This window comes from Impatiens glandulifera, chromosome 5 (genome assembly GCF_907164915.1).
Source record: "Impatiens glandulifera chromosome 5, dImpGla2.1, whole genome shotgun sequence".
NCBI lineage: Eukaryota > Viridiplantae > Streptophyta > Magnoliopsida > Ericales > Balsaminaceae > Impatiens > Impatiens glandulifera.
In genome coordinates, this window is record NC_061866.1 from 38,003,308 (window position 1) to 38,020,373 (window position 17,066).

The following is a 17,066-nucleotide window of genomic DNA, read 5'->3' on the forward strand; positions in this document are numbered from 1 at the left end:
TTTGAAGGTTTTGTAGTTGTTTTCTTTTTTATTAACTAAACTTGTATTTTTTAATTGATAAGTTGACATCTTTATGAATAAATAAACTTTTCAAGAACTTCTTAAACTTATTTTTGTTAAAAGAACACATTTAAATCACACTCATAATTGGATATGCTAGTTTGATTCAAAGTTTAGGTTGGGGTCTTTTTTTCAAATACTAATAAACATAATACATTTAAAATATTTATTTATTATCCATATTTTATAAGAGTTTTAAATTCATTTATTTATAATAATATAAATTTGAATATATTACAATATATATTTTAAAAACAACCTTTTATATAATTTTATCATAGAATTTATTTTATTTATTTTTTTTTTAAAATTTATATAAACTGTGCCATTGGAGGATTTTTTAAACCAAATGGGATGGGAGTAATAGTAATTTTTTTTAAAAATAAGAAAGAATGATAAATGTACTCCGGTTCTCATGTCCCATTATCATCCCTATTCAATTGTTAGAAAAGATTATAAAATAAGAGGGTTGGAAGAAGATTTCAATTTAGTGTATTTAGTTCAAAACAAAATATTATTAAATTGTTTATTAATTAATAATTTTAATTAATTTTTCTTAGTAATACTATTTTGTAGATGAAGAAATATACTAAATTATATATATATATATATATATATATATATATTTTAATTTTGGGTGTTTTTAAAATTTCTAAATGAAAATCTTTCAACAAATTTATATATTTTCAACTATCAAATCATTTAATTTATTATTTAAAATATCATAATTAATTTACTTTTTATAAAACTAGTTCAGCTCAACTAATCTAAAGATTGAATTTATTTTTTCATCAAAACCTAAATAATCTCAAGAACTTATTTTTTCACCTCAAATAACTAAACTTGTAAGACTTGTAAACTATTTGATAAAAAAAAATATAAAAATAGACCTGGCCTCAGTTCAATGCGTATCCAAAGGCTACAATTACTCTCATTATTCTTGTTTTCATATGGGATACAAATTTCAAAGCTACTAATATAATAATAATTATTTTTCAAAATGATTTTCACTATATTTTATATTAAAATATAAATAGGTCTAGATGATACTTTTGTTATCAATTTATTTGATGATTATGAAACTAATCAAAATAATTTTACTTGTAAAACATTTTTTTTACCTTCTATATTTATGTTACTAATCATTTAAATACTTGAAAAAACATGAGTAAAATAGTATACTAGTAATGAAAATATATATTATATCCCTAAATAAGCATAAGTGGAACATGATGATACTTTTACACAATATTCAAATAATTAAAGATTTTTTTTTTTTTTAAATTATTTAAATAACTCAACATAATTAAATATTATTTTATCAATATAACACTAATGTATCACTCAATTTATTAAATAAATTATTAAAATACATTCTATTTTAAATTATTATTTATTATTTTATTATTATATATTAATACTTTTAATTTTTCTTCTCTCTTCAAAAATCATCCCATTTTAAATAACACCAAATTATTTAAAGATCCTAATCTTAACTACCCTAACTTTAACAAAAAGATGATATAACTTTTTCACATTATCTTGGAATTATGAAAAGTTTTACCTTTTCAAGAGGAATTTCCCATAAAATGTCAACATGAAACAAGTCCCCAAAAAAACATTTTAAAATAGTTCACATGCAGATTCATAAGTCAACAAATGAAGTTGTAAGAAAAAATGAGATCCCACAATCCCGCTGAAAGGTAGGCTGGCAATGAGAAGAAAAGATGGCGCATGACCCGTTTTCTTATACATCTCCATTTGCTGCATGTGACCGTATAACTCTCGGAGTCCTATATTATTGAGCCACAAAACCAACATAAACACACGACTCGATCCATCTTTATCCCTCAAATCATATAGTTAATTTTATATACTATCATGGGCGGTCATACGTTGTTGGTATTGGTATTGGTATCGGCAGCTTTGGTGGTTCTATCCACGGCGGAGGAAATCGGTGCGGTCAACTCCTTCAAAGTCATAGGAAGAGTTTACTGCGATACATGTCAATGTGGATATGAAACCAACATCACCACCTACATCACAGGTATCTATCTATCTATCTATATACATTTCATTGAAAAATGTTTCATGAAATTAAAATTTTGAAAGAATGATATTCTTTTTTCATTTGATACAAAATTATTGTCTCAATCTTGATCTATTCTAGCTATATATAGTGAGCATTTATTATTTTATTAGTGTGACCTAATTTTATTGTCTTCTTAGAGTTAAGATGAGTGCAATTAAGAAAAAGTAAAAAAATCAAAATAGTCTTAGAAACATCCAACTTAGGATCATAAAAGTTAAAAACGACTCAAAAAGTGCGCAGCCATGATTTGAAATCTATCCGGACTTAAAAAGAGAATAGTTAGAGGTACAATCAGAGGTTACTATTTGGGCTAGTGACTGTAGCTCAGGTACCCTAATACATAGATCCGCCTGTTTATCCTACTTAGATTTTCTCAATTTCTCTTTTGTTGAGGTTATTCTTTGTATCAAATCTTTGTAAGGACAAGTTTAAGGACTTATCATCTACCATTGAGTTACGAGTCTACATAATATTATCATTTTCTTTAACAATTGACTAGTAATGTTACAATATACATTAAACTTGCAGGTGCTAAAGTCAAACTTCAATGCCTCGACAGGATCAACTATAGGTTGAAATACGAGGCCGAAGGCGAAACAAATGAAAATGGAGAATATGTGATCTACGTAAAGGGAGACAAAGGGGATGACATGTGCGACGTATCCCTCGTAAGCAGCTCATTAGACGGATGTGACAAAGTTGACACTGGCCGAGATAGGTCACGTGTCAGTCTCACAGGTTACAATGGACTAGTCGATGAAATTCGTCATGCAAATGCCATGGGTTTTATGATCAATGAACCATTGGGAAGCTGCACAATGGTGCTGAAACAGTACCAAGACAATGCTGATGTATAAACTAAGTTATAAATCTTAAAGCTTTTAATAATCTTTTTATGAACTTTCAGTTTAATAAACTCCCATATCTTATGTAGTTAGGGGGACTTTTATTACTTGTGCATTCACACCATGTAAACTAGTTCTTAATTATCCATTATGTTTGTAACATTTAAAATAAGGATTATCGAAATAATATTATTCCCTCATTAATATTACAATAAGGATTTTGTGATCTGTTTCTTTTATCTTTGTGCTAAGAAAAATCCTATTGATTGATTCTTTGTCATAAATATTTCAAGAAGTTAACCAATATTCATCTTGAAAAGATTTATTCTCTTCTCATCACGCATGCAACTTTTCAACTTAATTTTAATAATTTTATCCTTTCAAAGTCTCTCTTAATAGTTATCTACTCTTCTACATGATATCTTGTCCAAAAACTATGTAAAAGACTATATGAAGTGGTAAACAATATGAACAATATTGCTCCATTTCTGTTTTCAAATGAATGTTTGCACATTGCATGTATGCATCTATTGAATCTAGAAAGATACAAAAATGGAGTGAATTCCCCAATTGTAACACACATTTTTAGTGTTTTAAATGAAACTCTTTGATCATAAAAAACATGAGCTGACTAATTTGTGAAGGTGAATATTATAGAATTTATAACTTAATTATTCATCACATCTCAAGTATTCACCTAATTGTTGGGTTTAGAGCTTATATATTATTAGTGTTTATATTGTAATAAGTTTTAAGACTTTAATTAGGCTTAAAATAGTTTAATTTTATGACTTTTAATGTACTACTCTTATAAATAGAGATGCAACTTAAGCTTACTGGGATTAGTCTTTTATAGGATATCTATATAATAGAGGATTAGCCGAGATACAAGAATGTAAGCATTTGTTGACCAAACCTCGTTATCTTGTGTTCAATACTTTACCCCATCTCTATCATTTTAAATTTATGTAAAATTTATTTGTGTGGTTTTCTAAATGTTTTAGAACTTTGGTTACTGCTTAAATAGAAATTGAAAATGAAGGGGGAGAAACCATGATGAATTGCTAAAATACTCAAAGATAACTAGCTAAAATCTCCGAGCTCATTATATCGTTATAGAAAAAGGTTGAGTTAAGGTGCGGTCATATCAAATTGATAGAAGAGTTGCTCGAATTCATCGGGGAAAAGTAAGAAAAACGTATAAAACTAGTAACGCGATATACTGTGAATTATATTTTATAATATGTAGTTCAAGATTAGGGCAATACCTTAGTAACTGTAGATAGATTGAGAGTTTAGATGAGTAGAGAAGAAAAAATCGATTACAAGACTTGCAATTCGATAGAAGAGATTATAATTAAATATGAGACATTAGAGTAAGATTAGAGAGGATATGAATTAACCTGAAAGGTTAACAAATTGATCAGTAATAGCTTCCTTTCCTCTCCAGTTGGTATTTAAATGGCTCATGCCTTAACTGTTCCTCTTCTGATATGAGATCTAACTGTTTCTACTATTTCTGTTACAACCACTGCTGCTGGTGTTACGCGACTTATTCAAAATAGAAATTTGTTGTTATACAACTTATTTAAATAGAAACTTGTTGTTAAAAGAAATTACAGAACATGCCGACTTCGTTAAAAATCTGATTGAGTTTTTCTACTTTAGCTTGAGTAATCCAAATTGGTTTCGAAAGAAATTTTCTAAATGATTCTAGAATCAAATTCGAATCAAGAAATCAAATGAGCAAACAGTATTATAAATCATACGAATTCAGATGCGTAAATTTCAATTTTAATTCATAACTGAATTACAATATTAATGATAGTTTAAAGTGAGTTGGAAAACACTCCTAAATTTTTGTTGAAGTTTTTAGATGGATCAGAATCGAAAAAAAAAAAAAAAAAAAAACTTAAAATGCTTGAAAATTTTAATGGCAAATTTTTTGTAGAGCTTGATTGATGACATGAGGTTATTTTTTTTGTTGTTTGTCTTGGTAGAGACCTCTTTTTATAGGAGCCTTGTGTTGGTCAAAGGTCAGAGACGGTTCAATCAGGTCAAAAAACCATGATTCCCTATCAAGTTGCTCAACCGAATTCAAACCTCGTATCTAATGGGACAATCTATAAATATAAGGAAAATGATCACATAACTATTGTGAACATTTCCTTTTCGAACTTTCCCATTTATCGATAAATGATCGAGATAAGAATTGATTGTTTCAAATAAAATTGACATCTTTATTTCTTGTCGCGAGGAAGAACAAGACCAAACAATACGACGTCATTTCGGGTATAAGTGCGGACGTTGGACATTTGGTCTACGTTCCATCTGGTCCGTTTGGGCTTTCCATTAGCCTTGTTGGTTGCGTACATGGCATGGAGCTTGTTTAGTTTGGGCCAAAAGGCTTTAGTCTCTGTTTAACCTTCTTTTTCTATTTTTTTATTTTCCGCAAAGTACATACAAATAATTAATATAAATCAAATTTGTTTTTGCCTATTTTATTCATATTTTTTTTTTGTGCAATTTAATCTTCACATTTTATTATTTTAATATTTAAATGACTACATTATTTCCATAAAATAATTATTTAATTTATGTATCCCTTCATTTAATTATTTTGAGTAGATGAATACAATATTTTACTTAAATAATTATTAAAAATTTTTTGCCTTTAAATTAATTATTTTCGGATAAATGGATAAAACATTTTCTTAAATAATTATTTAATTAATTTTTAAATTTCTTTTTTAGTTTTATAATTTTGAAAAATTATTTTAACGACTCAAAATTATTTTTATAAATTCTATATTTTGAGTATGTAATTTTAGTGTCTAAACAATAATAACTTTTGTTTTTAATATATATTTAATATTTTAAGTTAATTATTTTATTATAAAATATTTAAAATTATAATTTATTTCAAATCTTTTAATAAAGTTAATAATTTTAATTTATATATATATATATATATATATTCTATTTATAATATTATAATTATATTATTTATAATATAATAATTGTAATTACTAAAATTCTCATATTTCAATATATAAATTTTAAATAATTATTTTTGAATAAAAGTTATAATCATAAATTCAAAAAAATTAAAATAAATATCAAAACAAATAATTATTTTGGATAATTATTGTATTAATTAATCTCAAATTAATTATATAATCTCAAATTAAAATTTTAGATAAAAACAAAATAAATAATTGTTTTGAAAATAACGTTATCCAAAATAATTGAATTTTGTGATAAGTTAAATAATAATAAAAAAATTAATTAATTATCATACCACCTGATTTAAGTTGGTGATCAGATCTAAGTAAACAAAATGAATTTTGACCATTGATAAAATCTAAAGTAGAAGGGATTTGGCATATTTATCAAATCAATAAAGCAGAAGAACTCATTGCCTTTAATTAAATCAAAAGAGGGCTCCCTGCCTTAAGCCACGTAATCTTAACAGAGATTCCGAAGATCATGAGAATGAGAAGAGAGGAAGAAAATCGTGATTTTGTATGTAACACACGCAGTCTACGGGTTTAAGACCCATTTGATATATTTTTCAATAATTATTGAATTCAATTCATATATATCAATATTTATTTTAATGTTTTAAAACTAAAATGACAAACTTTGATTATATGTTTAACTTTATCTAAAATTTTATGAAATATAGACCATTTTTTAACTGAGGATAGGATATAATAAAAAACCTAACCTCCAACTCTAAAAGAATATTTGTTGTTAAGATTATGTATACATGGAAAAAATGTTTTTGCTGATTTTAAATTAAAATTCAAGTGGTGACTTTTTAATAAAATAAATAATTATTTAAATTAATTTTCTTTAATTAATTTAAAATAAAAAATTTTAATCAAATTATAATTTATTATTTTAAATCTAAAAAATGGTTTAGATTTGATTCTAAAAATTAATTATTTTTATAATTAATTTTAAAATGTTAAAATATATTTTGTATAAATTTTTTAAAATAATATTTTATTAAAAATAATTCAACACGTAAACCACACGCAAACCAATGTTAATGTTTTCGAATAACAAATTTTTCGGGATAAAAAATTTGTGGGCGTTACACTAACGAAATATTATTAATATTAACTATTTCAAAATATATATATATATATATATATATATATATATATAATTTGTTTACTTATTTATTACTTATTAGAATAAGTTTATAATATAAAAATAATATATATTTTAATAATAAATTATAAATGTATATATGAAAATGGTTAATGTTTCAAAATATTTTATTATAAAGTTATGATTAATTTTAACTTTCATGTTAAATCTATCATTTGATAGTATAACCGTGATCAATAATATATGATCACCCTCTCGTTACTTGTTAGTAACTCACGTGAACAAGTTACCTATTAGTAGTATCACGGTCAATTATATATGATCACCCTTTATATTACTTTTTTAGTAACCCTCGTGAACAAGTTTGTCAACTTTCATGTTTGGCTAAACATATATGTTGATAGTATATGAGGATTATTTATATATGATCGTCCTCCACGTTACCTATTAGTAACTCAAGTTAATAAATTATCAACATTCACGTCAAACCACATCTTGTCTATCGACATTAACTACGACAAATTGTTAATGACCGTCTCAATATAAAAAATCAATCATTAATCAATTACTATCGGACGATAGTTCTATAAATACATCTATCGTGAATAATCTGTTGATATTTACGTCTAAATTAAAATAAAATTTGATTTCTCAACAATATCCATGGTCATTTATGTACTAGCATCCTATACTCTAATCTATATGGACACTTGGTTAAGACCTATGAATCGAAAATCAAAATGACCCTTGTCAAATGTTCATCTTTGTTAAGATAACAAACCAAAGAAAGATTTATAATCATGGATAAATGCTCGGAAAAGCTTCGACAAATGTTACACATAGTAACGCGAAGACAACGCCGACATCCACTACCCCAAGTATTATCTTTCTGTCACACTAATAACAAAACCATAAATTGGATAAGAAAATATAGTGTTCATATGTCAAAACTCAACCCATATTTCAAAAAGTTAGTTTTTTTTTTCAAACTCGATTGGAGAAGGGCAATCTGTAAACAATAAAATTCTCATATTCCAATTTATAAATTTTAAATAATTATTTTTTAATAAATATTTTACTCATAAATTTAAAATAATTAGAATAAGGGTCTAAACAAATAATTATTGGATTAATTAATCCAAATTAATTATATAATCTTAAACTAAAATCTTTTAAACTAAAATCTTGGATACAAATAAAATAAATAATTATTTTGAAAATAACGTTGTACATTAAATTTCAAAATAATTAAATTTTGGGATAAGTTAAATAATAAAAAAAAAAACTAATTAATTATCATAATACCTTTTTTAAGTTGGTTGTTCATTGATATATAAACAGACTGAGATCAGATCTAAGTGATTTTGGCTTCTGATGAAATCAAAAACAAAAGGAATTTTGACCATTGATAAAATCTAAAGTAGAAGGGATTTGGCCTTTATCAAATCAATAAAGCAGAACTCCTTGCCTTTAATTAAATCAAAAGAGGGCTCCCTTCCTTAAGCCATGTAATCTTAACGGAGATTCTGAAGATCATGAGAAGAGAGGAAGAAAGTCGTGCTTTCGTAATACACACAGTCTACGGGTTTAAGGCCGTTTGATATATTTCTTAATAATTATCTAAATCAATTTATGTATGACATTTATTTTAATATTTTAAATTAAAATATCAAACATAGATGTAGGTCTAGTATTTAAGGGATAAACGTAAAATTCAATTTTATAAAAATAGTTAAAATTTTAGAAAAGTATTGACATTTCTATATCAGACACGCACAAGAATGATGATATAATGCGAAAACACTCTTTCGAGAGTGTAATCAAATATCGAACTCTAAAAGAATCTTGGTTAAGATTATGCGTAAACAAATGATTTTGTTGATTTTAAATAAGAAATCAATTATCGACTCTTCAATAAAATAAATAATATTTTTAATTACTTTAAAATAAAAAAATTTAATTTGATTATTTTAAGTTTAAAAAATTGTTTATATTTAATGATAAAAAATAATTATTATTATAATTAATTTTAAAATATTGAAATACATTTTCATATAAATATTTAAAATAGTAAAAAAATTTCAACCCACAATATATTAAAATTTCTTGAATTTAGGTTTTTTTGGATAAAGGATTTCAGAACATTACAATAATAAAATATTAATAATATTAACTATTTTAACATATTTTTATTTAATATATATATATATATATATATAATTTGTTTACTTATTTAATACTTATTAGAATAAGTTTATAATATAAAAATAATATATATTTTAATAATAAATTATAAATGTATATATTAAAATGGTTAATGTTTCAAAATATTATATTATAAAATTATGATTAATTTTAACAATTATAAATAATATATAGTAATTTATTTATTGAAAGAGTGTGCATTTTGAAAGGAAATAACGGTTTCCCATTTAGCGTTGCATGTTCCCCCTAAAGACATGGCAGAAAATTCTGATCCGAAGAACAATTGAGAGGGAGAAGAAACAAATGTCAATTTTTCTTGAGAGAAAAGAAAAAAATACATTTCATTCATCATCATGTCGTCGTTTTAATTCAATCGTATTAGATAGATTCCTTTCGATTTCATCCCCCATTAATTCATGAATGTCTTCTCTCCAGCTTTTCAAATCCGACAAGAGAGAGGATGTAAAAATGGCTGCATCACCTTCGCCGGTTAATTCCGTCGCTGGTGTTGCAAAGATCAAAAATTCCGATCAGGGTATCACCGGAGGAGGAGGACCATCCTCCATAACTTCCGCCGGAGCCGCCACCACGGAGATTCCGGCCAAGGATGTGAAATCCAAAACGAGTGCTGTAAATTCTTCCACAGCTAAAAGACCCGATAATAATCAAAATTTGGTCAGAAATGCAGGACCGGTCGTAGCATCATCGACGTTGAATTCTGCTCAAGATATGAAGAAAAACAATGACGAGAAATCCAAAATGAATACTACAAATTCTACGGCTTCAGGTAGTAGTAATGTATCTGCCAGGAAGCAAGATGAAAAACCTGATAAAAATATGGGTAGAAACACAGAATCTGTTGGAGCATCGTCTTTGAATTCTGCTCAAAAGGACCAGAAATCCAAAATGAATACTATAAATCCCACTGCTTCAGGTAGCAGCATCAATTCATCAGAAAAATCGGCTGATGATGCAAGGAAGAAGAAGCAAGATGAAAAACCCAATCAAAATATGGCTAGAAACACAGAACCTGTTGCAGGATCATCGTTGAATTCGGTGCAAGATGTGAAGAAAATCAACGAACAGAAATCCCAAATGAATCCAACTAAGCAAGATGAAAAACCCAATAAAAACATGGGCAGAAACACAGAATCTGTTGCAGGGTCGTCAATGAATTCTGCTCAAGATGCGAAGAAAATCAACGAACAGAAATCCCAAATGAACACTTCATCAGAAAAATCGGCCCATGATGCAAGGAATAAGAAGCAAGATGAAAAACCCAATAAAAACATGGGGAGAAACACAGAATCCGTTGTAGGATCCTCGTTGAATTTTGCTCAAGATGCGAAGAAAATCAATGACGAGAAATCCAAAATGAGTACTTCTACTTCTGGTAGCATCAATTCACCAGAAAAATTGACTGATAATGTAAGGAAGAAGAATCAAGATGAAAAACCCAATAAAAACATGGTCAGAAACACGGAACCCATTACAGGATCATCGATGAATTCTGCTCAAGATGGGAAGAAAATGAACGACGAGAAATCCAAAATGAATCCTACTGCTTCCGGTAGCATCAATTCATCAGAAAAATTGACAGATGATCTAAGGAAGAAGAGCCAAGATGAAAAACCCAATAAAAACATGGGCAGAAACACAGAATCCGTTGCAGCATCAACATTGAATTCTGCTCAAGATACGAAGAAAACGAACGACGAGAAATCCAAAATGAATCCTACTACTTCCGGTAGCATCAATTCATCAGAAAAAACGGCCGATGATGTAAGGAAGAAGAACCAAGATGAAAAACCCAATCAAAACATGGTCAGAAACACAGAACCCATTACAGGATCGTCGTTGAATTCTGTCCCAGATGTGAAGAAAAAGACAGATGAGATATGCAAAATGAATATTATGAATCATATGGCCGCTGGAAACATCATATCATCTGAAAAATCAACCGATGATGTGCAGAAGAAGAAACAAGAAGAACCCTCATCGGTAAATTCTGTCAAGGATGTGAAGACTAAGAATCCTTCGACTGAAAAAACGATCAATGATGTAAGTAAGAAGAAACAAGATGAAATACCCAATAAGAACATGGTCAGAAACGCGGAACCCATCAATGATATGAAGCAAACGGATAACGAGATATCAAAAAGGAATGTTTTAAATATCGCCGGAAGCACTGTTGGAAATGCAGAATCGGTTGTGACAAAGCCTGTAAATTCTGTCGAGATATCAAAAACAAATCCGGTAACCAACAAGAACACGGTCGGAAACGCAGAACCCATTATAACCTCGTCGGCGAATTCTACCAAGCAAACGGATAACGAGATATCGAAAAGGAATATTGCAAATAATGCGGTAATCGGAAACATCACATCACCTGCAAATCAAGTAGTCGATGATGTACGAAAGAAGAACATGGCTGCAGATTCACCAAATATTGTGAAGAAAAAGAATGACGAGATATCAAAAACCGGAAACATAACATCATCTGAAAAACCCAACAAGAACATGGCTGGAAACTCAGCAGATTCACCCATTGTGTTATCGCAGAAGAAAAACACTGAAGAGAAATCCAAATCTACAAACCCAACAATTGCTGCCGGAAACATCGATAAATCGACGACGACGAAGAAGAAAGATGAAAAACCCGACAAAAACATGGTGAAAAACGCAGAACCCATATCGAGAAAGATTGAGGAGAAATCACAAACGAAGAAACAAGATGAAAAACCCAATAATAACGCAGCAATGACAACAAGCCAAGAAACTTCAATGGGTAGAGGAAAAGAGAAGAAAAACGATGACACCAGCAGCGCAACACAAGGAAAAAGTTCAATTAGGGATTTAGTAAGCAGAAATAAGGAAGAAAAAGTTTCAGGGAATTCGTTACAGGAAGTAAAGAAGAAAAACGATGATAAATCTTCAAATATGACAACGGCAATGACGAACGCTGCTGCTGCGGCAGCTTCGGCGACTGTGACATCGCCGGAGGATTCAGTGAAGGGTGTCAAGAAAAAGAAGGTACAACAACAATAAATGAATATGAATTATGATGATGATGATTACTGAATTCTGTATTTGATTTTGTGGGGATCAAAGTCAATCATTCCCAAGCTTTTTGGAAGAAATGGAAAAGAAAGCTCTGATGATGATCCACAGCAATCTTCAGATGGAGATGTTTGCGGTTCTTTCTCTTTCTTTATCTCTATCAATTTCTCTCTTTTATATATCCTTGATGATTGATGAATAATGGGTTTGATGTAGAAAACGAAGATACAATCACTTTTAAACGGAAAGCTTTTCAAGAAGCACCTGCTACAATGAAAAAGAGTTTCTCAGGTATTCTTTTACTTCAACTTATGAATATATAAGGAACCACGATTTTGAGGTGCGACTCGTACAAAAAAAGAGACATCGATGTTATATGAAAGTGACGTTATACAAAAAAAAAAAACTCGTCCATTTGTATAACAAAAATGTCTCTTTTGTATAACAGCGAGGCCACTTTCGCTGTACGAGCCGTGTTCCAAACCATTTTTCTATTATAAATTACATTATTTCTATCTAAATTTTTAAATAAATTTATGAACATTTTTCAAGGTCAAATTCAAGTTTATATTCAACTTAAAAATATTCAAATAAATTTATATTTGATTTGAACACAATTTTGTATATGAAAAATCTTAATAAAATGTTCAAAACTTATGAGTTTTGTGGATTCCTTGGATCTAATTGTTTAAAAATATTATTTTTTTGATAACCTATATTTTGTATTAGCAAGATGACTTATCTTGTATAACTTCTTATTCAATATAGTTACAAAAATAGTTTTTATTTAAAACAAACATGTAAGAAAATCAACTTGAAAAATCAACTATATATATTCTTAAATTTTTTTCAAAGTAATTTGTTTAATCTAAAACCAACTATTTATAATTATTAAATTATTATACTAAACAAATTTAAAGTAATCTAATATTAATTAAAATACTGTTTGTTAGGTTATAAATTTGCAAAGATATTTGTTTTCAATTTAGGGGTGACAAGATATGTTCAAGATGACTTGAGTTTAATGACACTAATCTGAACACATGTATAGTAATTTGTATAAACAAATATAATCTAATTAGTTGTAATTGACTTAACTATTCAATTTTATATTTCAAATTAAAATAATATCAATATTAAATAAATCAAAATAATGGGTTTATTTTGGGTCATTTAGGTTGACTCGATTTTGAAAATTTTATTAATTATGTTAAACTGGTCGACCTGAACCCAAAAATATACGACAAAAACTTAATTTTGTTGTGTTCGATTCGGATTTTATTTTCGTGTCGAGTCAAATATAGTTCAAACTTTTTTTTTTTAATGATATATCCCAATTTTAAATAATTTAGTTTTTCTAACATAGATAAAAAAAAAATTATTTATAATATTTTGAATAAGAAAGTGTTACAACCTCTAAAGTCTAATCCCAACTATAAATTGTGTAATCTTACTTCGAAATATATATAAATATATAAGATAATTCATGTTATCCTCATGGTAGCTTACCAAACCCCCCAAGACTCTAATATCATCAACAACAACATAAACATAATTATAAATCAAATCAATCATTTCAATGTTGAATAAAATAAAATGGGTTTGATTAATCAAAAGATTAAAGATTGTTCATTTGTTTCTATATCAGAAAGACATGGAGATTTCGGAATCGAGGGATTAAACTTATCCAACTTCGAACGACCCATGCAAACCGCCACCGCCGTCGTTCAAGATTTCCGGTAAGATTACTTTTGTTAAATTTATAATCTTCAACTCTTGTAATTTCTAAATTAGAATTTGTTTCAATTCTATTTGGAAAGGATATTTGTTGGAACATGGAATGTAGGTGGAAGAGCACCTCATCAAGAACTCAATCTTGAAGAATTTCTTCAAGTTGAAGGATCATCTGATGTATATGTTCTGGGGTGGGTAATCTTTATAAGAACATAATCAATATAAAAGTTCACTTTTTCGATTAAAGCTTATATTATAGTAAAATTTGTTTGTTTGTTTGAAAACAAAATGTCAAGGTTTCAGGAAATAGTTCCGTTAAGTGCAGGAAACGTTCTAGTAATAGAAGACAATGAACCAGCAGTTAGATGGTTAACATTAATCAATCAAGCACTTAATTACAAACCATCTCTATCCGATCAACAAAACCAAGCTTCATTTGATTCCAGCGCGGTTTCTAATTCTATGTCAAATCCCAGTTCAAAAGATTCATCAAAAACACATTTTTTCAGAAAACCATCTTTGAAAGCATTGAGTAAGAATTTGAGGACGGCGGATAGTAGTCTTCTTAAGGCATGTAATTGTTACCTTGATTCAAGGAATAATGAAGAACGGCCAACGGGTAGGAGGAAGACTAGGAAGTTGTTGCAGGATCAAGGGGCGGCTGCGGGTGGATCTGTTCGTGGACATGATCCGAGTATGGAAGAGTTTATGTCGACAGCGGGGATTACTACGACGACAGCGGGTGGTGGTGGTGGTGGTCCGGCGTCGTCACCTACGGGTGGTGGGAATTATAGTTTGGTTGCGAGTAAACAAATGGTGGGTATTTTTTTGACGATTTGGGCGAGGAAGGAATTGATGCAACATATTGCACATTTGAGGATATCTTGTTTGGGACGAGGTATTATGGGCTGCTTAGGCAACAAGGTAACTTTATTTATGGGTCAATTTCAAAAACTTCTTAGAATTTGAATTTTAGTTAATGTTTTGAATAATATTATCGCAGGGATGTATATCAATAAGTCTGTCACTACATCAAACGAGCCTATGCTTTGTTTGTAGTCACTTAGCCTCTGGGGAGAAAGAGGGAGATGAAATAAAAAGGAATTCAGACGTGGCCCAAATTCTTAAGAGCATTCAATTCCCCAAGATTTGCAAGCATCCTACAAGGACCATGCCCGAAAGGATCATAGATCATGAGTATATATATGTTCATTCATTTCCATCCTATATCAGTTAATCATCATCTTCATTTCCATATTATGATCAAACTCTCTTAATTCTATGGATGCAGTCGGACTATATGGTTAGGTGACTTGAATTATCGGGTTTCTTTGAGCTATGATGAGACGAAATTGTTATTGGAGGATAATAATTGGGATTCTCTACTAGAGAAGGATCAGGTAAGGATCATGTTGTTCTTGATATATTTTTTTGTTTGTTAAACATTGCAGATTCTCATTTCTATTTACATCTCGATCCAAAACCATAAAAAAGAAAGTGTTTCCAGATGTTTTCATTATAACCACGAGTATAACTCAAGTGAATGTCACGTGTTCGATTTCACTTAAAAACAGGTTAAGTAGAAGTAGGGACATAGATGTAGGTGTAGTGCTAACTTTTTAAGTTAAAAAAATGTTTTCATTATAACCTATATTTTATTTTGTATGGACGTAGATTCAAAAAGTATCTTAAGGTTTCTTATCTAGATTGGTATAGAAATTCATAAAGATAAAGTGTTTTCAAAGAAAATTTTATGTGAAAAATTGTTTCATGAAAATATATAGAATGACAAATCATTTTTAGTTGAAATTTGATGTGTTCTTACTTTTTCTTTTGTGAATGTAGTTGAACTTAGAAAAAGAGGCCGGAAGAGTGTTTACTGGTTGGAAAGAAGGAAAGATTTTCTTCGCACCAACTTACAAGTATTCTCAAAATTCCGATTCTTATGCCGGAGAAAATACCAAATCCAAGAAGAAGCGACGTACACCTGCATGGTATACCTTTTCTTTTTAAAGGATATATATTTTTTTCATTATTCTATAGTACGTAAAAACGCATGTAACAAACTTGTAACACGTGGTGAAGGTGCGACAGAATATTATGGAAAGGAGGTGGAGTAGAACAATTATCGTATGTAAGAGGGGAATCGAGATTCTCAGACCATCGGCCAGTTTGTGCAGTGTTTGGAGTGGAAGTGGAGATTCTTAATAAAAATAGCAAATTCAGGAAAGGGTATTCTTGTGCTGCATCTGGGGGTGTGGTTGAATATTACGAAGAAGACGATTGTGTTCCAAAGCGCCATAGTTTCTACGACTTCTAATGATCGTCACAACTTCCATTTCTTTAAGTCACATATTCATTCATTTGTTTGTTCGAATATTTTGCTCCTTCCTAATTGTATATCTCCATCTTGTTTATAATAATGATTTTTATAATTTTTTCTTTAGGAAATATATATATTGTAGGGGAAAAAGAATGTTAACTATTTATAACTTTACATAGAGTTTATAGATCAATATTCTTGTAAAGTAATGTAAAACAACTTCTTTATTTAGGAGAAAAGTTGTATTTGTTTTCCTTTTTTTTCTTATGCTAATTAAAAAATCTTATTTGTAATAGAACCTAGCTAGATCTTTGAGTAAGAGGGCTAAAAGCTACCGTTAGAAAGTTGTTGATGTTCTACCTGAAGCAAACAGTATCGAGTGAAGCTTGCTTAACTTGTATTGACGCTGTAAATAGAAGTGAAGCAAGTTTGACTCGAGTGCGCGTCAGCTTTATTTAACCCAGGATGAAGCGGTGATATTTTCGAGTTTAGGTTTTTTTTAACCCGTATGTAATTTAATAATATAATATTAATAATGCATTTTGATTGGTCCGGAACAGAAACACAAAGAAAAAATTGGTAATAGAAGAACCAGACTAGGTCTAATACCTCCTTGTACATTTTG

General features: G+C 28.9%; 3 protein-coding genes across 3 annotated transcripts; all 3 read left to right on the top strand.

Moving 5' to 3' along the window:
- The first annotated feature begins 1,941 nt into the window (after positions 1 to 1,941).
- Positions 1,942 to 3,009, top strand: LOC124939293 (protein DOWNSTREAM OF FLC-like). The gene is made up of 2 exons (XM_047479779.1): positions 1,942 to 2,107; positions 2,681 to 3,009. The coding sequence occupies exons 1-2, from the start codon at positions 1,942 to 1,944 to the stop codon at positions 3,007 to 3,009; spliced, it is 495 nt and encodes a 164-aa protein (XP_047335735.1).
- A 6,783-nt stretch (positions 3,010 to 9,792) lies between these two features.
- On the top strand, positions 9,793 to 12,372 carry LOC124939294 (enolase-phosphatase E1-like). The gene has a single exon (XM_047479780.1). It carries the CDS (start codon positions 9,793 to 9,795, stop codon positions 12,370 to 12,372), a length of 2,580 nt encoding a protein of 859 aa, XP_047335736.1.
- A 1,538-nt stretch (positions 12,373 to 13,910) lies between these two features.
- LOC124938671 (type I inositol polyphosphate 5-phosphatase 5) lies at positions 13,911 to 16,675 on the top strand. Its single transcript, XM_047479154.1, has 7 exons — positions 13,911 to 14,123; positions 14,205 to 14,309; positions 14,415 to 15,042; positions 15,122 to 15,315; positions 15,410 to 15,518; positions 15,964 to 16,112; positions 16,204 to 16,675. Exons 1-7 carry the CDS (start codon positions 13,981 to 13,983, stop codon positions 16,436 to 16,438), a joined length of 1,563 nt encoding a protein of 520 aa, XP_047335110.1. The 5' UTR covers positions 13,911 to 13,980; the 3' UTR covers positions 16,439 to 16,675.
- The last annotated feature ends 391 nt before the right edge of the window (positions 16,676 to 17,066 follow it).